General features: G+C 38.8%; 2 protein-coding genes across 2 annotated transcripts in view; one reads left to right on the top strand and one right to left on the bottom strand.

Annotated features, from left to right (window-relative positions):
• Positions 1-9322, top strand: part of PLCE1 (phospholipase C, epsilon 1) — a 130856-nt gene extending 121534 nt beyond the window's left edge. Inside the window, exons 25-33 of the mRNA XM_009888695.1 lie at positions 413-703; positions 1510-1673; positions 2606-2867; positions 3767-3885; positions 4927-5055; positions 5794-6003; positions 7825-7986; positions 8159-8377; positions 9143-9322. Of these exons, the coding sequence (XP_009886997.1) occupies positions 413-703; positions 1510-1673; positions 2606-2867; positions 3767-3885; positions 4927-5055; positions 5794-6003; positions 7825-7986; positions 8159-8377; positions 9143-9322 (1736 nt within the window). The remainder of the gene's footprint in view (positions 1-412; positions 704-1509; positions 1674-2605; positions 2868-3766; positions 3886-4926; positions 5056-5793; positions 6004-7824; positions 7987-8158; positions 8378-9142) is intronic.
• A 6454-nt stretch (positions 9323-15776) lies between these two features.
• Positions 15777-24687, bottom strand: part of NOC3L (nucleolar complex associated 3 homolog (S. cerevisiae)) — a 17102-nt gene continuing 8191 nt past the window's right edge. The window contains exons 9-21 of the mRNA XM_009888797.1: position 24687; positions 24374-24502; positions 23803-23934; positions 23344-23424; positions 22792-22892; positions 22252-22324; positions 22111-22174; positions 21952-22023; positions 20794-20975; positions 20437-20565; positions 19696-19793; positions 17761-17845; positions 15777-16029 (exon numbers count right to left, since the gene is read on the bottom strand). The exon at position 24687 is cut by the window's right edge and continues 187 nt beyond it. Of these exons, the coding sequence (XP_009887099.1) occupies positions 15898-16029; positions 17761-17845; positions 19696-19793; positions 20437-20565; positions 20794-20975; positions 21952-22023; positions 22111-22174; positions 22252-22324; positions 22792-22892; positions 23344-23424; positions 23803-23934; positions 24374-24502; position 24687 (1279 nt within the window). The 3' untranslated portion in view covers positions 15777-15897. The remainder of the gene's footprint in view (positions 16030-17760; positions 17846-19695; positions 19794-20436; positions 20566-20793; positions 20976-21951; positions 22024-22110; positions 22175-22251; positions 22325-22791; positions 22893-23343; positions 23425-23802; positions 23935-24373; positions 24503-24686) is intronic.

Below are 24687 nucleotides of genomic sequence, written 5' to 3' on the forward strand. Positions count from 1 at the left end.
GAAGAAGTCTAGTGCCTAATTCTAAAGGATATAAGTATTTTACTGGCTTTGTCCCTTAACTCTGCTGGTGTCTGTAGACTGCCTGTTAGCAGACTTAGCAGATGGGTTTCAATCTTACCTCCCTTCCTTGTGTAAAATGTATAAATGAGAAGAATGGAATTTTATTGCTTTATTTTATTCAGGCAAATGTCAGTTAAGTACTTACTTATGAAAATGGTTGTTAACACATCTAATCAGTATCATTTCAATACTTAAACATTATGTTTCCTCTCATGGATTGCTCTTACTGTATATGAAGGAATGTGACACTTACACTAAGAAGTGTCATTTTCCAAGATCACCTGGAAAAATAGTGAATTTTTGGAGACTCTGGATCTGCAGCTGTAACTTGAAGGTACTGTTTATTTTCCAGGTCCTTTTGATGCGATGCGGCAAACCTGGGAAGATCCTTGCTCTCCTTACAACTCTCCAGCTTCTCTCAGCGCCATCATAAGGACGCCCAAGTGCTATCACATCTCCTCCCTGAATGAGAACGCTGCCAAGCGGCTGTGCAGGCGGTACTCTCAGAAGCTGATCCAGCACACCACCTGTCAGCTCCTGAGGACCTACCCCGCTGCCACACGTATCGACTCCTCAAATCCCCATCCACTGATCTTCTGGCTCCATGGCGTACAGCTCGTGGCTCTTAACTACCAAACAGATGGTATGGGTACACGAAGACACATTTTAATACATTTTAAATGTGAAATAAGTCCTCAAACAGTGGATTTGTATTTGATGTTTGCTTTTACCTGCTGTCACAAGGGAATGGACCTGTCTGTGTGCCCCAGCACAAGCAGTTTCACATCGTGATAATTTGGTCCTTGAGAGTAGTGATCCCAGAGTTCAGGAGCTTTATGCCAGTGCAGCAGATCTCCTGATAGCACAGAAGTGCCTGGACAGCAACACCTTCCATTTTTATTTTTATTTTATTGCTGAAGGTTGTTTTTTTCCCCCCAATTCAAATAATTGTTATCCCTTTCCGATAATTTCAAGTATAAAAAGGTACTGAATTATTTTTTACGTAGAAGTGCTGCCTTGGATGCTGGTTAATGTTGATTAAACATTTTTGGATCATTTTCTATCCTATCTTGTGTTACTTCACCTTTTCGATGGGGGATCCATCAGGTCATCTACAAAGATACACAGTCAATGCTTTATCATTCTGCAGTTCAGGGCAAACACCTAGAAAATTCTCAGAGAATACGTGTAGGCAAACCCGACAGTTGGATAAAGACAAACAGAAAGGGGCAGAAAAGAATTAACTGTTCTTATAGTTTTATGTAATTAAGTATTGGATAGATTGGATACATAAATTACAGCTGTCTCTGAAAACCAAGAATGAATTGATGGTACACAACAAAAATAAATAATAAAAAAAGATACTTAAGATGTGTCTTTAGCTTCACTGTTACAGTTTTTCCATTGTACCATTGCTCTTTGTCAGTTTTGGCTGCCTTACTTTCACAGATCTTCCTCTGCAACTTAATGCAGCGATGTTTGAGGCTAATGGCGGCTGTGGATATGTGTTGAAACCTCCTGTTCTGTGGGATAAAAGTTGTTCAATGTACCAGCAGTTTTGTCCGTTAGAAAGAGATCTTGATAATAAGGAGCCAGCTATATACTCTTTAACAGTAAGTACATTAAAAAGGGCTTTTCATACAGCCAAACAGATAAAGTAGATGTTTAACTGAGGTCTTTAACCAGCATTACAGTCGTGCTTCTGTACGGAAAGATTGAACCTTTAATTGTTGCTTGTAGTTCTGAAGGTCAGCACAACTAACAGAAATGGGAGGGGGAAGGAGCAAATAATTATCTTTATTTTGTTTTATTGGCTGGTTTGTATCCAGTTACTTTCACTGTTTCCTTCACAATATTTGTCAAAACCTGGTCCTGAAAGCATTTTCTCTGGGACTACACAACTCTGTAAAATGACACACATGCCTGGATGTTTCACACATTTGTGAATGCTTGAGGAGCTACACAAAAAGTCATTATGGAAAGCTGTAGTGAATCATAAGAAAATATTTTTTAAAGTTATATAAGAAGGTATATAGAAGAAGATATATTCAGGGCCAAACAGTATTCTAAGGAGCTAGTTCCTTCCAGGAAATGTTTCAGAAAAGTGACATTCTTAAGAATCAAAATTCTCCCAGCTGTGGTAACTGCACACCTAATTCTTGTGTTGTGTATGCCAAAGCAAGCCCGAGATCAGTGCCATCACCCCAGAGTAATGGAGAAGAAAATTTGATCCTTTTTGACTACGTTACTGGTACATTCTTTCTGGATTAACTTTCAGATTCCTTGAATGGTTACACTCATGATGTATAGTGTATTTTTTTTCAGAGGAAAGATACCATAGTAACGGCATGGGGAGGGGGGTGGTGAAGCAGCTCTGCGTCTGAAATTACTGCCCTGGCAATTACAAAAGTAGGGGAACATTGTAATTAAATCAACATGTTAACAAACTGTGCTTGGGAGCGTGATAAACAATATTTAGCTCAGAATCATGACAGTAAAAGAAATACTCCACTAATTGTTTTTTCTGTGTACTCCTCGGCTTCAGATTGTGTCTGGACAGAACGTCTGCCCTAGCAATAGCACGGGCAGTCCGTGCATTGAAATCGATGTGCTGGGGATGCCTCTGGATAGCTGCCATTTCCGGACGAAGCCCATTCATCGCAACACTCTCAACCCCATGTGGAATGAACAGTTCCTTTTCCGGGTTCACTTTGAAGATTTGGTCTTTCTTCGGTTTGCAGTTGTTGAAAATAACAGCTCAGCTGTAACAGCTCAGAGAATCATTCCCCTAAAAGCTCTAAAAAGAGGTACAGTATAATTTGTAGTGATAGCCTATGCCAAAATGGTCCAGCAGATTCCTGGACTGAATTCTGCTGGAGGGATATTTTTAATCAGCTGGTTGCATTTTTCTAGAGGAGACAAGGGAGCAAATATCAGACAACATACTTTGCCCTGGCAGTGTGATGCTGATCTAATCGACTCCCTGAGAGCTGGAGGCTGCCCCAGTGACTTGTAAAAAGATCCTGAGCTGTTGCAGGGACTGGGGCATCTTGCACGCAGCTGCTCTGATCCCGAGATGTGTCTGTGTGGTTGTGTTCACCTTCAGACTTGCTGCTCCCTCAGGAAGCGTGGAGTGATTTCTCTCCCTGCCTTGTCCTTTGCCCAAGCAACTGCTGTTACTGGTATCACTGGGCAGAGGGGAATTGCACTTCTTGCAGCTGTAGCTGAAGGAGAGGGGAAGGAAGGGTGAAAAAAGGTGAGAGAGAAATGAGAAAGCATCATTAACTCTGTGACACCTGGGGGAGGGAGTTTCCATATTTCCTGCAGCTCTGCAGCAGGATGGTAAAAATACTTTCACATTCGCTTCACGCCACTGTAATACTGCACAACTAGCATATGAGGAGATCTCACCAGACATATATTTTCCCAGTGAGAATTTGTCCTTTTTTCATTCTTATTCTAATATTTAGTTATTTTATGTATGATGAAGATATTGAGTATTACGGCAAAACAAAGGCAGGCAGCTATATGAGCCACTCAGCAGTTTGGTTACACTGTTGTACAAAGAGTGTTAATGCAGCGTTATTGCAGTGCTTTAAATCCTATACGTATGGCAAATTGTAGCTATAAACATAGCAAATTTGAGTTTTCCATTTATGAAACTAGGATGTGGCAAAGTACTTACAGAAGGTTTTTTTCTCTTTAGGCTATAGACATGTCCAGCTCCATAACCTGCACAATGAAGCATTAGAAATTTCTAGTTTGTTCATAAACAGTCGGAGAATGGAAGAAAGTCCCTCTGGAAACACTCTGCCTGCATCCATGGTAATTTAATTATTTTTTGTGAATGCCATGTATTTTTGTCTTAACGACTGCTATGGTCAGAAGACTTCTAGAACCAGATTGTTCAAAGATGTTAGCCCCTAAACCTGCACATTTTTCAGAAGTACCTTGATGCCTAATTCTTTTGGGTTTTGGTGGAAGTAAGGTTCCTCCACCCCACCTGGCTGAAACTGTGGGATGGTAAATCTTTTCAAAGTCTGGCTTATGCATGAATCATAACCAATGCATTTGCGACAAAAAAAGAAGGATGAAAATTACCAACAGCTTTGGAATAATGAGAGTAAAATTGAATTCTATGACAGGGAAAGATTGAGTCTGTATTTACATAAATACATATTTTCGTATAGATGTGCACACGCACGCATGCTTATATGTACAAATACATACACATACAGATGTGTGTATAATATATATAACAATATGTATGTATGCATGTGATGTGGTTTTTTTTTAAATAGCCCTTAAAGTTAGGTTACCTGGATTACTTGTGTTTTAGTAACATTAAGCATATATTTTATCGTTTTGCTCATTCCCGAAGTGTTAGATAAAACCTCCTGAGCTCCTGTGTGTGCAACAGATGTGTTGCAGATGTTCCCCTCCTGTGAATACACGCCAAATGCGTATCTTGGTAAATTACTAGGGCAGAAAGGAAGAACATAAATGGTTTGGAGGGTAAAACAAAGCTATAGATTTTCATCCGGTAATTCGTCCGCTGAATCCAAATAATGTGAACTCAGCTAGAAAGGATAATGATGGAGGTCTGCCTTTGTCCAGCAGCAGTTACATACTCTCACTGGAAAACTTCCTTTTTCTTTCTCATCAACTTCAGGGTGGGGTGGGGTCTTTTGGGGGGTTGGTTTGTTGGTGTTTATTAATGCTTCAGTCTGTAGTGTAAGAGCCATGTATTAGCTGGAAGCCTTTGCTTTGTCAAGGTGTACACACAGTACGGTTTCTTTTAAGTAACCTAAAATTAACATGAGTATGTAAAAACATTCAGTAACCAGTTGAATGTTGTCTGAACAGTTGTTTAGCATGGGGGAAAGGAAAGCTGCTGTGACTTACAAAGTGACAATTCATGGAATTCCAGGCCCGGAGCCTTTCACTGTTTTTAATGTAAGCGGGGGGACGACGGCTGCACAGCTGCTCCATCAGGTACGTGCCTGCAAGAATCCCCACTAACATCATTCTGGCCGTTCGTCTCCCTGCTTTTCTCACAGGCAGGGCCATTGTAGTTTGTCCATCACAGCAAGGAGGTGCTTTAGAAACGTTTCTAAATACTCTGGAATTCATTCCATTGCAAACACAGACTATCATCAGTGAAATTTTCCCAATCTTGGCTTCAGAGAATGGGTTTATAATCTTAGACTGTATTCCTTCTGAGTATTTTAATCTTTGGGCATACGCAGATGAGAAGAACAATCTCTCTGACTGCCAGAGGCAGTGGGCTGTCCTTACAACAAGGGCAAACATTTCTGTGCAGTTCTTTGAATTCGAGCACCATAGGAATACAGAGTAAAAGTTAGAGGGCTAAGTTCATGAGTAGAAAAACCAGTTAACTCAACAGGGATTGTTATTCTAGCAGTGGGAAAAGACTGTACTGTCCCGGGATTATGAATAAATTGTCTGGCCAGCCACACAGGACAGAAATAAGCTTAAATAGTACTGCCTTGTCTGGAATCGTTGAAGAGCTTGGCTAGGCTAAAGAGAACAGGACATTACCCTGGAGTAAAATATCTGAATAAAAAATAGCACATCAGAAGCCTTGCCTGCACTATCAGAATAGTTATTGATTCTGAAAGCTTCCTTATTCATTCTCATTTATAACTACTAATTATGCAGTGTTTATATTTAGCATTCTAATTGCTGTGTGTTTATTGTGGTCTGTCTTAGCTCTTGGCTACCACAAAAGGCACCGAGTCATGTGCTGCAGACTATTTTCTGATGGAAGAGAAAAGTTTCATATCTAAAGAAAAAAGTGAATGCAGAAAACCACCGTTCCAGAGAGTGATTGGTCCTGAAGAAGGGCTAGTGCAGCTTTTGAACAGTTGGTTCCCAGAAGAAGGATACGTCGGAAGGATTATCTTTAAAACCCGAGAGGAAGTAAGTCTGTTTTGATAAACTGTTATTTACAAAAGTAGCTAAAAATAGCTGTTAGGACCAGGAGACAAAAGGCTGCGGTATTTGTTTTACTCCTTGGTGAGTAATGTCAATGCTGTGTACATCGTTTAAAAACAAACATAACTCTTAAGTGAGCACAAGTAGACTTTACACACCTGTGTGACACTAACCTGACCCCACTCAGCTCTGGGATCAGCTATGTGCTGTTTAACCATTATGGCTTACTCAGCAGGTCAGTACCACTAGCTTACTGTTTTGACCAATAGTTCTAATTTAATGCGAATCTAGATTTTGACGTGATACGAAATTAACATAAAGGAAAAAGGATAAGAGTTAATACCAAAAGACCATAGATCACAGGACTCTAGACTACAATTACCGATCGGTTTGGATGTCAGCAACTTCTTCCCTGTTCAGAAAAATTAGAAAGGATTTTAATATTAAAGAAGTCTAAAACCCTCAAAGGATGACTAAATTATCAATGATAGCCTAAAATAATAAAATAGCTGATTTCTTTTAATTTAAAGGAGGAAGATGGAGTGATTACTTCAGTTTAAACTATGAGCAAAACAGCCAGAGCTTGAAAACATGCTAGTGCCCAGGCTTGCCAGAGAGAAACAAAAAAGCAGGAGAAAGACACTTTATGATCTCATTTTCAGAGGCACTTCCTTTGGTCAGTTCAGTGTATAATAATGCTTGCTTAGTCTGAACATAGTAATATATGTACGCTTATGTTTATATACACAGATTTTACATAAACAAATGACAGGGATCCTTTGGAATCCTTTAAAATGAAAAAATACATTTTTTTAACTGATTATTTTGATACAACTTTTGATAGAGCTTCATTACCATTATATTACACAAATCCCTATATTGTTTTTCTCTATTTTGAATATTCAGAGCCAAAATTACTAGGTAGAAAATTGTTTGTGGAAATAGTAGCCCACTTAATTCAGTTGACTCAACACGTAGGTTGTCAGTGTCTGTGACCACAAACGTGTCACTGCCAAACCCCGTTCCTTCAGAAAACGGGTTAGAATCTGTCTTAGTGTATGTGAAAATGGTGCTGTGGTTTTGCCCTGCGACGGTAGCACCTCAAAGCATTAGCTGCAATTTTGAGCCTTTCTGCAGACAGCAACCTCAGATCTCGGAGGTAGAAATGAAGCTGCAAATTTGCATGGAAAAACAAGGACTGGGTCCACTTGTAGGGTGAGATACACAGCCCATGTTTCCAGCTGAATTCACACTATGCTGCAAGGGTTGGAGAGAAACACATCATCTGAGAGAAGGTGCAGGGAGGAATTCTGTCTAAAATCTGCAGTAGTCATAGAGCCTGAAAAAGAACAGAGAAGCAGCCTTCCTCTTGCTCCACAGGAAAATACTTGCTCAGACTTGTTGCTCTCTAAATTCTTTTAGCTTTAGTGCAAGAACAAGGAGAGCAAAGGACACTTTCCACCATCTCCCATCTTAATGCCACCACTGCACAACTAAACATAATTTTGCATACATAAGAAAAGAAAGGATTTAAGTGATCATTTTTGCGTAATGTGGTACTATGCCTATGTCTCCATTCCTTGCCTACTACAAAAGGTATTTTAGACACTGATTTTAGAAACACAGGTATTTATATAGAAACACAAGCAATAGTGGCTTGTCAAAACTCTTCTATAGAAGAAAATGAAATGGAGCTGGGGCAACAGCAGTCTCCAGTTTTCATGTGATTGATAAAAACCTTTTGTGACCACCAGCTATTAGTCACCTCCCTGAAGTAAATGAATTTGGCTCTCCTTTTTTCTATAGAATTTAAATGAGAGAAACCTCTTTCAAGAAGCAAAGGAAGATGCAGCCATCAGCTCTGAGGATGACAGTTTCTTTGTTCAGGTACACGATGTCTCCCCAGAGCAGCCACGCACCGTCATCAAAGCTCCCCGCTTCAGCACAGCTCAGGATGTCATACAGCAGGTAAGCAGCATGTTTCTCTCTGGTCGGTCTGGAACATGTAGGGTGGAGGTTGGTTCCACACAGGATAAGGTGGGCTTTGTTCTCAGCACTAGCTGGGGAATCAATTGGTTTAGTAACCTGAATCTGAGGGAATGCCTTCTTTTTTGTCTTTTTTTTTTCTGCTTTTAAACAGACTCTTTGCAAAGCCAAATACTCCTACAGCATTTTGAGCAATCCAAATCCAAGCGATTACGTGCTCTTGGAAGAGGTGACGAAAGAGCCAGCAAACAAAAAGTCCTCGGCATCTAAACCATCTCAGAGGATTCTCTCTGATCAAGAGTGTGTGTTTCAGGCCCAAAGCAAATGGAAGGGAGCAGGAAAATTTATCCTTAAACTCAAAGAACAGGTTCAGGTAAAAAATCAAACAGGTTGTAGCAGGTTTTATAGGTGGTGCATGATCAGCTTAATGGGAACGTACTGTCAATGGGAGGGAGACACAGCTGGCATGAGGCCAGGTGGGGAGGAGACTACAGCAAAAAGCAGAGCCCTCTTTTCTCTGCGCGTCCCTTATGTTTTTTTTAATTTGCAAAACTGCATCAGTTACATCCAGTGACATGATTCCTTCATGCCCTGCAAATCCCGTCACAACCTTTATCTTTTCCTACAGCTTTCTGTTTTTTGTAATCTTCTGGCTGTGCGTGCCATGCTCCCCATCACAGTAAAGCAGGACTATTCAAACAGGCAGAACTTGAAAACAACTGGAATAAAGTCCCCTTTATTCCTGCCCAGTGAAAATGTTGTCTGTTGCTGTACCTCAGGCTTTGGGAAAGGGCAGGAATGGAGTACGTGGCTGCTGGGAGGAGGAGCTGTGCTCTCCCTTCCAGCAGATGCCACCAATACGCAGCAGTTGTTGCTCTAAAGGAACTGTGTCATAAACACAGATTTTTGTACACGTTTTATACCAAGTTTGCTAAACATATCTTTGACAATGCATAATTTTCAAATAATTTATTCAGACCAATCAGAAGACTGCTCGGCGATGAAAGCACAGCCGCACTGAATTTCAAAGGGGAGGCCTGCTTAGAACAGTGTTGTGTTTTCGTATTAATTCCATATTTCACAGCTAACAAACAGCCTGTTAAACCACTTCTACAATCTAATCTTTTCTTCTTTACAGGCAGCACGAGATGACAAAAGAAAAGGCATTTCCTTTACCAGTGAACTCAAGAAGTTAACCAAGTCAAGTAAGCAGTATCGGGGATTCATCTCGCCACCTCTGCAGGTCTCCCCGGACAGTCCACAGAGCAAGGACGAAAGGTCTGCCTGCAGTTTGACTTACAGTGACATTATGGAATAACAACCGCCACCGCCTACAGTACGGTCTGTTCAGGTATGAGATAGCGATTCTGACTCTGAGCAATCATTTACAGAGCGTTTCTTTCAAAGTTGTAGTTGGTTAAACCATAGTGAGGTACAAGGGACTGACAGAAGGTCCATGAAAGCCTTACATGCTGGTGTGCACAGGCGCAGTAAGATCTGTAAGACCAGTTATTTATTATGGCATTTGCTATGGTGAATCAGACAGGTGCGAAGGCTGGAGCTTCGCCCCCTTTCTCTGCCCATTTAACTAACAAACCCAAAATGTTGCATCCTGGTTGGTTTTGTAGTATGCGTTTTAATCAACTACCTGTGCTTATTTAACAATGTCCTTTTAGCCTTTTGCTCTGGTCCAAAGTAAATAGAAGTATCCTGTAGAGCATTTGTTAGTTTTTATTACGTGCATATAATAAAATCATCAGGATTGACAATCTCTTTTTTAGCTAAAACAAACTTATAGTGTTCATTTCTGTGGAAATTTTGCCAGAAATGTTTAAACATTTTTACTATTGTTTCTGTATTTCTTCAATTTCTTCCATCTTGCTTGACTTGAAACAACAGATGAAACACACAACATAAGACTGTCCCATTTATATGAAGATAGCACATGTAACTTGTCCACCCGTGTACACTAACCAGATATTTGCATAGAGCTACTACAGCATTAAGGTATCATCAGAGAAGCTACAGCTTATTGTAAATGAGTAAAACCTTTTTCAGTGTTGATAACCCCATCTCACATATGGCCAATTTAAGATTGCAATTTTTCTTTCCACATACACCTAATTATTAAAGCATTATTTGACATGCACCGTCATACTACTGTTAAATCATTAAATTAACAAAATTCAAATAATACTGTCATTTGCAAAATATTTTTAAATATGAAGGGACAAATTTGATCATAGAATACCTTACTTCTAGGCTACTATAAAAACCGTAAATCATCAAAACAATCTGAGTTTAAGAAAAGCAAAGTAAATTATGGAAAGATCCCAGTCATGTTCCCTCTTCTTCTGCATTTGTTCTTTCATTTTTTTGAAAACTGGAATTTACATAACTGGATCCTTCTGCAGTGCCTTTGACCTGCTGCGGTCTGAACTGGTCAGCAACTGTGCGCTATAGATGCTTAATCCAGGCAGTGCTGCTGGATTAACATCCGGGATCTGGGTATCCTAAGGGGAATGTTGTAGATTGGAAAGATGCCCGTCAGCTATCGGAAGATTCTCCTCTTCCCAGATCTTCACATCTGCAGAGTCTCGATAGGCGGATGAAGAAGTTTTCTTGGACTGTATGTTGTAAACAAACATGTGTCGTTGCCCCCCCCCTTTTTTAAACAAAAGATAATTTTAGCTAGTTGCCTCTAGGAAAACTGAAGGCAGAGAACCAGAGGGTTCTTTTATGTGTATTATATTAAAATAATGCACTTTTACCTGAAGATTTCTGTTAAACACTGTGTTAAGTGATTGTAAAGAGATTTAAATATACTGTAACTTCCTTTGCATGTCTGTTTAACTTTGGTGAATATACACAAAATGCTGAAATTATTTATGGTTTATCTACTTTAACAAAATAATGTACAATAGCTAAATACACCTAACTGGTAGTCATACTTTGACAAGGAACAACATTTTCTTCTTATAAATTCTAGTTTTCCAGGCTTGTGTTTAAACAAAGAATATTTATTATCATGTTCCAAAGTACATGCCATTGTATAATATATTTATCATACGCTACTTTTTAGAAAATGCAGAATTTTTACCTCTCTCTGGATTTAGAGGAAAAAAACTTTCCTGGTTGTTTCTTTTCAGCACCAGACATTTAATACCCAAAACTGACCAAACTCAAAACAATGCATTGATAACCGTAATTAACATTTCAAAATTTTGAATTCAAAATACATTTTTCCATACAGTCAGGAAATGTCTTCTTACTTGTCTGTTAAACCCAGAGAGTATAAAGAACTCTTACACTATAACTCTTGACATTTTTGTTTACATAGAAACACTATTGTAAAGTTTTATGTTTGCTGAATTCATCTTTTGATATTTAAGTTAGTTGTTGTCTCTTTTTTTTTTTCTCCATGGGAGTTATTAATATGCTTAGTTAAAACAATCCATACCAACTTAGGAGACAATTGCTGAAATCAGTCATCCCTTTGGTTTCCCACAAGTGTATCTGCGGTGCATAAATTGCTCTGCACGTGTTCTGTCTCCCTAGAGCAATCCCTAAACAAAGCATTTCAATTACCTGGTGTGACTAAATCAAGAAATCCATGAATACAGGGACTGATTCATGCACTCAATTATTCCACATCAACTTTAGCACTCAAGCACAAAACACTGGTGCTCCCAAGAGAGAAGCTGCATCAGGCAAAGGCTAAACCAGCAGTGCAACTACAAGGAGGTTTACTTTTGATAGCGCAATAATGAAAGAGGCAGAAGTTACAGGCAGTAGTCTCGTGACAACCAACACCCTCCCCCAATAATTAGAAAATAAAATAAAAGAAAGCAAAGTCATTAATTGGTATATAAACATGCAGACAGAACCTGCATTCTGTCACCAGAAGCTATGAAGTCTTTCACTATACACTACAGAAAATTCCTATAAAGTAGCTATTACCAAAGCAAGAAAGTGCCCTCTTGAGGTCATTTCCAGCTTTCATGGAAAATAACCAGACACACAAAATAGTCACGTTTACCCTGTGGCACATCCTCACAGAGACCACGCAGTTCCCACTGCTTATCTTTAGTCCTCATGTAGCATAACAGCATTTTGCAATTCAGCAATCATGATCCAATTAAAAAAACCCCAACCAATTCCTAGCTTAGCCTCTTCACTTGTGTATTTCCAACTACATCGCCCGTCCCTCTAAGAACGAGGTATGCTATCTCCATACCCCATCCCATGGCACATGCGTAACGCAAGACTGATATGGAGTGAAATGTTAGAAGTGACACTTCATGCATAGTTTTATATGCATAGTTTGCTTTGGAATTACTGGGAAATACTTTCATCAACCTACTGCGCAATTCAACTAATGCAATTTTTATATTTTTTTAAAAATGTTAATTTCATTCTCTCTGTTCTTGTAACACAGTAGCTGTTTCACATTGCTAAGAGTTTTTTCCTTCGGTGTTTTTATGGCATTTTAGAAACAATACTTTCCTGTAGAGTGTGCCCTTACCTGTTTGCCGCTTTTTTTTGTTATATTCAGCAGCACTGAAAATAAAATTCTTAGTCTCACCTGTATTATCATAGTATTCTGGAAAACACACTTGCTAATTCATTAGATTCAACGTACAAAGTTCTTACATGCCCATGTTGTCATCCACTAATGGTTTTCTGTCACATAGATTTGAAAAAAAAAACCAATAAAACAAACCTTGGGAAATCACGGGACAACAGTAGCCATGTCACATTGTGTAATGCAGGTCTAACACTAGCCTGATGTCTAGTAGCAATTTAAACACAGTGGTTTTGTACTATTTCTGCTAATACAATCATTTTCTAGCTGTGGGAATAGTTTATTAACGTAAGTATCTTCCTCATTAATCCAAGTCTAAAGCTGCTTTTGTTGCTGTTTGTTTATCACAAAGAGAACAGCAAAATATTTGGCTATTAAAAAAAAAAACAACAAACCAACTTTATAGGCATGTTGACATCTGAAATTGTGTAAGGCTAATTAAATATTTTCATTAATGTACATATCACTTTATTTCAGCTTTAGGTGTTGGTAGACATCTGAGTGAACTTTTGTTGGTGAAATGTGGTACATATTTTGAGGTGAAGTTGGAAAGGAATACAGTATCCTTCCCGTTGTGTTGGTTCCAAGTATGCTAATAATGAAATACAACATCACTTGAAGTATTAAACAGGTTCTTTTTGTTAACTTTTGTGAAAGCCCAGTTAAACAGATTCCATGTGCTGAGTTATTATTCTAATAGAAAAGTTTATTCTGCTTAGCCACAGATTTTATTTCTGCAGGAATACCTGTCCACACATTCCTGTGACAAGACTGACAAAGTAACTTTGTCCCTTTCTGTACTTTTGGTGGGGCACAGACATAAATTAGGAAAATACATTCATTTTTACATTACAAACTATTTGGAGGAAGCAGCTTCCAGAGTAAAGTTTAAAAGAAAGGAATGTAAATAATCAACACCTTCCAGAAACATGCAGTCTCCGGGTGGGAGCAGGCGTCGTGCTGAACAGTTTACAGGTGGAAATCTCACATTCTGGTGCCTACTGGCAAAAATACAGAAGTATTTTATTCTATACTATTTTAAAACCACTGTTTCTTTTCTGTGAATTTCTCTTCCTTGTGTAGCATGTGCTGCTTGCAGTAGTGTGACTGTATGGGACAAAAGTTGGGCAGGCACATATCCTGGCCCTGTTGCAGTACTGGGGGATGCCAGGAGGTCCTTCCTACCACCTGGAGGGTTTCCTGTTTCTATCTTACTAACCCCAAGATTTAGCAGTTTAGCAGTTAGAATAAAAAATACTATGTCAGCTTTTAATTTTTAAAACCTAGTCACATTATTTTTATTACTAGATGAAGTATCTCGATAGCTATCTTTAGAAAGCCATCTGCTTCTAGAAATCACGTGCTTTCAAGAATTAAAGACTTTAACATCGAAATATTAAGTATTTCAAGAACACATTCTCTTACATTCATAGTGTGTCTTTAGAAGAAGAACTTGCTGGTAGCTTTACATTTCAGTGAAAGGTTGAGTCTGCAGCTTCTGAAACTGAACTGTCTGATCTGCTCTAGCTCTCTGAATGCTTCAGCTAACATTTGGTTTTTAATCACTGGCTGTTGCTATTCCACTATAAAACTCTTTTAGGGTAGCCCACTAAATGTAACAACGGTGGCGTTTTTTTCCTGTCTGTGATACGTATTTTGTAACTTCAGTAGTGATAGACATTTGGCAGAGTTAGCAAATTAAACACAAAAATAAATAGCAGTAAATAGATTTCGCTCCAATACATGCATAGGCTATTTCAGAATGACTTAGTTGTACAGTTGTCCTCCTCTGCCTCTTAAAGCATATCAAAGTATTCTGACAATGCAACATCACTATGTGCCAGTCTTATATTGTTTGGAAACTATGTAAAATGAAAAAATTTAAAAGTGACTTTTTCACCTGGACAATTTTCTCTCTGCTGACTTGAAGAATAAACTTGTATTTGTATATGTTGTAAAAAAAATAAATGGTTTAAGATGACTCTTTCCTTTTCCCTTCCTGAACTGACAAAGTACTGGCAAATGCCCCCCTTGGAAGTTTTAGAATTTAGATCACATCCATATTTGCAGCCACTTAACAACTAAAAAGAACTACTGGAAAGCTATGGGAATGGCAACCTAACCAGACAAAAACACATGTATTACCACCAGTATTATGTAGGCAGTTTTGTAATCTACATAGTAAAATATGTATCTTCTAATCCGTTAATATGTGTCTGTTCCAAAAATGTTTGTGAATTTATGTCTAACTACTTGAAATTTGGTGAACTTGTCTGATTAATACTAAAACATGTATAAAATAAAAATAAATTACTTATAAAACTGTAAATATCAGTGTAAAGGACAAATGCCCTAGAGAAAAAGAAATGTTTTCTAATAATTTTAAGGAGGTTAAGTGACTTGAACAAAAGCTCTGCAAAACTTATAATCATCACTTATATCACGCAAAACTTGTATCATCTTCACAACATAGACTAAACACTACAAAATGTATTAGCTGCCAGCCACACTCCCCTGTAGAGTGGAATTCACATAATGCTAATACTCACCTTTAAGGCATTTCATATATTTTATTTACTGCTTGCAAAGGCAACGCAGAGCTGAAAATGGATTCTAAAACAACCAGGCAACAACTAATACTCAGGGAATGAAGATTAAAAAAAGATTTAAATTCTTACCTTGAATTTGTCCAGTATTCTTGACAGCGATGGTTTATTGACGACATCGTAGTAGAGCGTTCAATCATGATGATAGTTCAGAACTGGAATTCAGTAATCTCAATTTGCCAATCCCAAGATTTAGCGGAGCAAAAAAAACCCCACCAAATGCAGAATCATTTCAAGGTAAGATAAATGGTTAGGAGACATCAGAAGAAAAAATGCAGTACATATTCCAAATCTCTAGGTATCTTAAACATCAAAGTCAATATTATATTAACATTTCAAAAATATTTATTAATTTATCAACATTACCCAGTGATTTCTCAGAAACAAATATGTCTATATTTTGTTATAAAGATTAAAAAAGAGATAAACAAAAATACTATAATACATGGTTGCAAACGATTTTAAATTACTGATGTGACTGTTCGTTGTGGTTCCCAAGCTCTGAGAACATGGGCTCGATGCTTAAGCAGACGGAGAGAGAGGCCTTGTAACTCGTGTGTGAAAAACTGCTGTTACATTTGTTGTGTGTTTCTATATTCAAACAAAAGCATACTTGAATTCCTTTAAGGATGGGTGGAAACTTCTTTCAGCCATTGTTTCTCCATAATTAAGAAGCAAATGGAACATGATTGATAAATACATTTACGACAGGGATGATTCCTTCAAGTGTTTAGCAAAATCCAATGGTTTGTGAGCAACAGTCTCACTGATGTGTTGTTGAAGCTGTTTGTTTAGCTCTTCATCTATAAATGCATCCATTTGTGAGAATGTATCCTGAAAATTACAAAATATTAGTTGCATTAATAAACAAGGCCAGTATGTGTTTTCCATGCACAGCTTACGTTAGCAACCCTGTTTCTCTCCCATGCCCCAGTCATCCAGACCAGACCTACGCAACTGGCAGCTCACGTGTGTCTGGCCTGCCAGTGTTCCCTGGCAAGCAACAAAGCGGTGTGTCAGGCAGTCCTTCATGAGCTCATGTTTTTGTGAGGATTTTTTGGTTTGTTGTAAACTGGGTTTTAGAAGAATACCTACTACACAACCCCAGCTTCCAGCTCTGACGGAGCTTACACACTGCTTCCTGTTCAACACACCTTATAAAAATAGATCAAGCCTCTCTGATCAAGAGGCTAGTGAAAGCAGTAACGCTAACAGTAGAGGCTGTGAGTCAGAAAGGAATGCCCCTGTCTCACGAGATGCTGTGTGGCTGAGCCAGACCTCTGGGCTTCTTGGTACTCAGATGACGAGGTTGTGCACACAACTGATACCTCCCTCTTAATGTTTTAACACTCACACAGTCGAGTACTTTGTGCATCCAGGGACAAATGAGATCCTCTCTTTGGTGGTGCACAGGGAAAGAAAACTCCAATTCAGAGCTGCTGTCAACAGGGGGGGAAGTGCTGACAGACAATGGCAGCATGGCACACAGAGAAAAACATGCAGAACAGATGATAGGGTAAAACTTAAGATACTGCCAAAATTTGTTAAAATGAACCAAACAGCCAGAGAGTAAGCAAGACCCCAAGGTATTTTTCCCAGTTGTGTCCACTGTAACCACCTATGGACAGTTTGTTCTCACTGTTATCATCCTCTTCCGTTGTTTCTGCTACCTTAAAGAGCTTGTACACTGAAGCACTACAGAACCTCTCTCCTATCTGCTGTCACCAGCCTTGTTCTGTCAGAGCTGCTGATCTAACACCCTAGGCAGGACAGACATGTCAAGCAGTCATTGTAAAAGGACAGACTAAGTAAGTACAAATGCATTTTCAGAAGTTGCTTCTCTAAAATGGAAAAAAAATTGTGCTCTCAAGGCTTTAATTGACATTACTGAGTTACAAATTAGAGACACTAACAAGGTTAATAGGTTATAATGTTTTCATTAGGAAGAAAGAAGATTAATGATCACTTTTTAAAGGACACGCCACTCGCTGGACATTTAATGGAGGTTGGCATCTGGAACCCATCCAGTGCTGAGGATCTAAAAAAATTGTTCACCCATTTCTCCTCTTTATACATTAGCTCTTTGTTCCCTTCAAATTTACACTTAAAAGCTATAAACTGACACTAATGGGGATCAGTATCCTTCTACATACTGAATCAAAGGCTCTGGAAATCCAGCTGTCCTGCCAACGACCCACACTGGGGGAAGAGAGCTGGATTTTTATTACTGTTTTTTGAACAAACATCAGTTCATCATTACAGAAAAGGGACAAGAAATCTGCACTGAACCACTGCAAAGTGCAAAACATAAATAATAGCAACCACACTCATCTTGCTGCATTAACTGATGCTATGGGACGTAGAACTATTCATACAGCCTTTTTTTCCTTCTTTATAGTGAGTACTATCTCATGTCCGTTAAAAAAAGTACTTGACACAGAAAATACAGAAACCAGAAAGCCAAACTAAGTATGCTAATGCCTGGGCACTGCATAGTAAGCCAGCAGTTACAGGTTATGTTGGTATATCACACGGTTAAAAAAGGACAGAGAGATGAGATGGTACCTTTCTTCTGGGTGTTACTGACGCAACAGGAGGATTAAAGGTCATTCCTCTCATACTGTATGCCTCAAAAAGTTCTGTAGCAGGCCTATACCAAAAACCACAGTGAAAGAAAGATGGCATTAGATACATTTCCAAATAACATCTCACCAAACCAAGAGCAGCTTCTCCCACACTTTCTCCCATTCAAACTTTCAACCATGCTTCAAAAGACCACCTCAGAGTAACGAGCATCACCTGGAGAAGATCAGAAGCCAACAGCTGGGGAACAATGCAAGTAAAATGTGTCTAAAAACTCAATGGGGGACAGAAGAAGAAATGGGAGACAAAACTGTTCTGTTGGCTTGCCAGAGCTCCAGGCAGTCACTGTTGCCCTGTACATATTTGAAAAAGTAAAAAAAAAAAAAAAGCAGATAAAAGTTATCTAGCTGATAAAATCTGCCTGAATTTCCAACAGTTCCTTACCCAAAGGGTTTTATGAAAACTAAGCAGCTGTGGGAGAACAGGGAAGACCATCACACGGGACAAAAACTGGTTAAAAGACAGCAGAGGACAGGAGTCTATGTTTTGCAATCCACATGGGACAAAAACTGGTTAAAAGACAGCAAACAGAGGACAGGAGTCTATGTTTTGCAATGGCAGGAAGAAACAAAGGTGGTCCTTCCACAAGGTCTGTGCCAGGACCTGTGCTTTTCAACACACTCACAGATGAGCTGGACAGTATCAAGTTATTTACGGCAGTAAGAATGAGCTGCCTGTGAAGAACTGCAGATAGACTGCATGACATGGTCAGTAAAATGGCAAATACACTGACATAGAGAAAAGCAATCTCAGCATCACATAAGACCAATAGGCTCTGAGTTGACCACTATCACTTAAGGAAAAAAATCTTGTTGTTATGAAAGATACTTTCACAGGATTGTACCCTTAATGCTGTTTGGAGTTGAAAAGAAACAGAGAACAGAATAGAAAATAGTTACATCAGTGCATAAATCCACAGATCACCCACATCTCAAATACTGCATCTGAGTCTCCAATTTCCTCATCTTGAAATACTTGAATTGCTAAAAGTTCAGGAACAGGCAACAAAGATAACAAAAAATATGAAGGGAGGAACAATATGACAGAGGTCTACCAGGTCATGTGAGGCACAGAAAGAGTGAATTAGAGCAGGCTGTTCGTTTTGCCTCCCAGGGCAAGAACCAGGGGCTGTTAAATGATGCATGCTGGCACTAGGTTCAAAACAAAAGAAGGTAGGTCTTAGTGTAATGGGCTGTGGACTCACGGAACCCTTACCAAACAATGCTGTATTTGCAAAATGAGAGCTCTGGTTCAAGGGACACTGAACAGTTTTGAAAAGAATTCCACAAAGAGGTAATAAACAGAGAATGGTATCAGGTTCAGGAAAGCCACCAGGCTGAAACCAGTCGGAGGCTAGGACACCACTCAGAGCATGTCTTACGTGCCTGCCCTGTTTTTACTCTTACTGAGGAACCTGCTTCCAGCCATTGCTGAAGACAGAATGCTGCTTTAGATCCTGAGTCTGAACCAGGGTGGCTGTTCTGTTTTAACATACTATGGACCTTATGCTGAAACTTAGTTTCCAAGTTTACACTGGAGAGCCATGGTTCAGTGATCTTAATCCATATTCACATCAGGGTTGCTGATGCAGATATTTTGCTCCCACGGGAAGAAAGCACACTGCACTTTGAGATTTTTACCCTTGTCACAGCCTGGCAACAAGCCTCAAAAGAAAAAAAAAAAAAAGAAAAAGGCAGCCAACATTCTGTACTGGCAAAAGAACAAAGAAAGTGAGTCTGAAGAACAGAATCTTTTAATTTTATGGCTAATTATTTTTAGGGATTTCTTTAATAAAGTATGAGCAACAACTACTTTTCCAGGCACTCTTTTTAAAAACAGAAGTCTTTGGTAACTCACCTTTGGCTCAAATCAAGTGGAAGAGCTGCTGAGCCTTCAGTCGGAGCTCCAACAATAAGGTGAGCTGCAAATTTCCGCACTGTTGTATGATAGTGTCTCTGAAAGAAAAGAAAGAAGGCAGCTGACCAAGGGATGAGGGATAATGTATTTATCTGTGGATTCTCGCATTTATTTCCATTTCAGTAAGATGGAAGGTTCTGCTTTTGGTTTAGATAGAGAAACTGAGCACCCCAAAATCAGTTTATGGGGTTAAGTGAATAAGAACACCCAGTCATACATGTATTCACTAGCATGTCATGCTGTGAGCATAACTCTCCACAGTTAATCTAACTCCTACTTCCAGAGGGCAGAAGAAAGGGCAGAGGAAGCCCTCCTGAAGCCCCAAACTCTAAATCCTGTCTGGAATGACAGATCAAGGTGTCAGTTACTCCCCGGAGAAGGACTGGACTACAAAGGAACTTAACAGATTGAAAAAGCCTCCAAAGGAGGCTTATTATGCAACCTGCAGTGAGGATCCAGTGTGGTGCTATCACAGGGGATGCGTAACATCCCCTTTTGAGCTCATTCCTTCACAATACCACTGTGCTGCTCTTCCTCTTTGTATGGAATAGGCTCATGTGGGCCAGATTTGATTGATAAGCCTGAAGACCTCTGATCTCTATTTATGTAAAGCTTATAAAAACATTTAGCAGCTATTTACTGCTGACTTTTACTTCCCAAATCACTCAGTTACTCACTAACCTGCAGTAAATGCAGCTCCCACAGAGCTGTGTTCTGAGCATTGCAATGCTCTGGTTCATCTAGTTCTGGGAGATAAACTCCACTGCCTTGAGATTCGTTGTCTAGTAAGAGGTCCATCTTTGGGAATATCTACAACACAAAAAAAAAAAAGACTGAGCTGCTTCTATTACACATCCAATTAGAACTTGGTAAGTACAGGATTCATTCCATGTTATTCAGTCTCAGCAGCATTTAAGGATACTCCGTTTTCATCATTCTTGCTTAAGATGCTTCAAAATATTTTGCATAAAATCAGTTTGTCAAACAATTCAATAACTTTTAACCAGTAACCTAAAAATTCTAACAAGTAAAACTTACTTGCATTAATACCCTGTTTGTTGCCAAGATCCCAACACTGGAGTTTGGAAGTACATGAAGAGCAAGCGTGGACAGTCGCTTTAGGAAAGCAAGAGCTCGTTGCTGGGAAACTTGCTTTCTCCGCTTGGCAAACATGACATCCAGGCACTGGAGCACAATCTCTATATCAACATTGGTACGACCTCAAAAGCAGAATTTCATACAAAGAGTAAATAACTATTTCAAGGAACATACAGCTAAATACCCTGCGATAGACTGCATGCTGGAATCTGAGAAATAGCATGAAAGCTAAGAGGTTCAGACAGAGCACTAATGTGATACAGACATAAGCATCCATCCTTTTTTCGTAAAAATAGTCCAGGTCTGAATAGAAAAAAATGTATCATTGTTTCTGTGCTCCTTTCTAAGAAAATATTTGTTCCATCCACAAAGAATGTCTAAACATTAGAAGCAGTGTTTTAAGACCAAGTGCATTCATTACATCACCTTTTATAAATTGTGATATGGTACAAAGATTGTCTTTTACCCATACAGAATTCTAGGCTGTTTTTTCCTCAATCTTTCCTCCTTAGTGACTACAAATTTATGCATTTAATTAAAATTACAATAATTTCAAACTTTATAAGTATCTTTTTCTCCATAAGCCATTCAGCTTCTCAGAATTATTAGAAAATTTAGATTAGAAAATTAGGTTAGAATTACAAAAATCAAAAATATAAACAAGATTTTAGAAAACAGAACTTAAATTGAATTATTTAAAAACTATGTTAGAAAAATTAAGAGATTTTTCTTTAATAGAGAAAGAATTAGAGAGAAAACACCGAGTTTTTAAATTGCCACTGAGAGAAACAATTGTAAGTGAAAAAACTTATACTGAGGACAGGATAAATGCTTATCCAAGATCACATACTCAGCATTCCCTAATGAAGTGACATGATTAGAACCTGTTACCATGTTTTGCAATACTTCTAGTATTTGTATTGCAGTACTGCAATGTGCAACTCGAGAAAAAAGTAGATTAAAACAGACAGTACTCTTCTCAGAACTCAGATATCTTAAAACCACTGTAGGTTTTTAAGAATATATTAAGGCTATGATAACAAATAAGCAGAATAAACATTATCTAGGTAAACACTGAAAATAAGAATCTGGCATTACCTGCATGTAGGCTGAAGAGTGTCTTGTAAAGATGTGTGTAGAATTTCATCGGATCAATGTTAAGAACATCACCTATTAACATAATCCCAAATAAATACATTTACTCCCTTAATTTATCAGACAATATTAAACAAAAGGTTTTTTTTAAAGATCTCTTACCTTGACCAGAGAGTATATGAAAAGCACTGAGAATGCAATGAAGACTCTCACGATAGCTTAAACCCTAAGAATACAGAACTGATTAAGTACCCAAGAGAACACACTTTTAAGAAAATTGTAATAAAAGTAAGCTCAACTTACCCCAGATGCAATGAGAGAATGAAGGACAATCAACAGGTCATCAAAAAATTCCACATTTATGAGATGAGCAAACCTTGAATCAAAGATATTTTTATATTTAAGCTATAGACATTATCTGCAAACTCAGTTCAAACTATTTTGAATTGCCAAAACCTACTCCTTAAAAGCAGAGCTAAATCAAATGCTGAACATCTGTTACGTTCACATAGATGGATGATTCAGTCCCCGATTGCTAATCACGGCTTCCCTATAGCACTAGAGACATGCTTAGTGTTCTTAAGGAAGTAATCAGGCAAAATAATGGAATCGCATCACACCCTGCTGGGTTTGCATCACACCAATTCCACCACGGGAAATTTTACATCACGTTGAGATGTTTTTAGAAGTAGGTGAAAACTTCAGCAGAGAAGTAAAAGAATTTCAACAACTGTTTCAGGGACAGTCTTCTCTCACTGCTTATAAATCCCTTTCAAAGTCAAAAATCCCTTTAGCGCTTTATGTCTTTTCTAACACACACAAAATAAGGGACTCTGTTCTTACTTTGCAAGACCTTCTAGCACAGCTGGCAAAAGTGGAGACTTCTGAGCTTTCTTCAAGATTCTAAAGTATGTTAGAAATACAATATTCAAGGTCTCTGTGTGCTGAAGGGAAGAAAACAAAATAAAGTACTTAAGCATGGAAAACAGACATTTCTACTTCACTTAAACTCAACTGAAAATGCTCCTCTGTCCAAGCCTGCCCTCAGGCCTTCCAAACCAGTCCTGGCACCACCATCTCTGCTCTTCTTATGCTGAAAAGTTCAAGTCCTGCTCTCCTGACCCCTACTCTGTCCCCTCACCCTCTGCTAGCTAAACAGCCTCTCTTTCCCCCAGTCCTTGCCAGCTGCACTCCTGCTTTGCCTAAAGGCCGCTCTGAGAGGCTGGTAACAGCCACTACATAGTGTCATATGGAACAGGGCACCTGGAGGATGTATGTCAACGGATTCAAATACCTGGCATGCTGACAGGTTGGGATGGAGGGGAAAACGTGGTTACAAGAGGGTTAGGAGCTACTACTTTGCAAAAATAGGAAAATAATCTCTAAATTACTTACCAGCTTCAGTTTTTTTTCTTTACTTTCTGACGCTTCTGCTTCCAAAAGTTCTCGTTCCAGTTTCTCTTCTGCTTTCTTCCACTGAAAACATACAGTTAATTTTAAGACAACAGATTAAATGTTTCCAATCGCCCTGGATATCCAAGTTCCAAAGATACCCAGAGGACAAATCTTCCATGCTTAGTGAGTTGCTTAAGTCAGGCTGCGATGCTACAGGGTAACCAGCATAGATATATATTCCTTCCTACCAGAAACAACCAAAGGCGTTATCAAGACCAGAGAGAGAAAAAAATTGGCAAGATAATTAAATTCCCTGTAGAGCCTCATAAATGTTCAAGTACAATGCAAACACTAATCACTGATGCTGAGAGTTAACAGCGGCAACCGGAGAAGCGCAATCATTGCTAGAACAAATTGCTACATAGTCAGTGAAGTAGAGCATAAGAAGGCACATCATACCTTTCTTTGCATTCTTGAAAGATTTTTTCTTTTCTCTTTGTAAGTCATGAACTTTTTCTTTGGTGCAATGTCTTCAGAATCTTTTTGTAATTCTACTTCCTTAATTCTTAAGTGAAGAAATACTTTTAATACCTATTGTAAAATAAAATATAATGAAAGGTGATCCACAACAGAGGAATGGAGGGTAAGAAATCCTGCATTCCATTCCAGCTAGTGGACTTTGCTGCTCAAAGGTTCTTCTGTTTACTCCCCTTCTGTTCCTTCATTCTCTGCTCCCAGTTCCTTCCCCAGCACTGTCCATTTCTATCCATTCCTCCACTTGCCTCTCTATCCCTGCCTGACTTAACCCATGTTTCTGTCAGGATCTAATCTCCTCCTCCCAGTTTCCTTCCCTTGCTCCACATCAATCTCTCTAATCCTCCGGCTCAGCCCACTCCCAAGCTGCTTGTATTCTGACAGAGTGAGGAAATTCTGCTTGTCTGCAGCCAGCAGCTGCACTAATTTTAACTTTCAGATTTTTTTTAAACCATTGACAGAAGAAAATTGTGTAGTACAACAGAAAGACTCTTACCTCAGGTCTGACATCGTAATTTCTACCCCTCACAAGACCAGAAATGACCTTAACTACGCCAAGTGAAGCATAGCCCAACTTGTCTTGTTTAAACAGCTTCTTAACTGCCTCAAAGCACAGTTCAGAAATCTGAAAAGTGAATTCAAACAGATTCTTCTGTAAAGTCAAGTTCATGACAACAGCTAACTGATAATACTGATGGTCATTACTAATTAGAAAGTGGACACAGCCTGTAAAATAGCAAAAAGATACAGCCACAAGATCTGGGTATTGCGGAATAAAGCTCAGAAATAGATCATTTTTCATGCAAAACA

This window comes from Charadrius vociferus, unplaced genomic scaffold (genome assembly GCF_000708025.1).
Source record: "Charadrius vociferus isolate BGI_N301 unplaced genomic scaffold, ASM70802v2 scaffold436, whole genome shotgun sequence".
NCBI lineage: Eukaryota > Metazoa > Chordata > Aves > Charadriiformes > Charadriidae > Charadrius > Charadrius vociferus.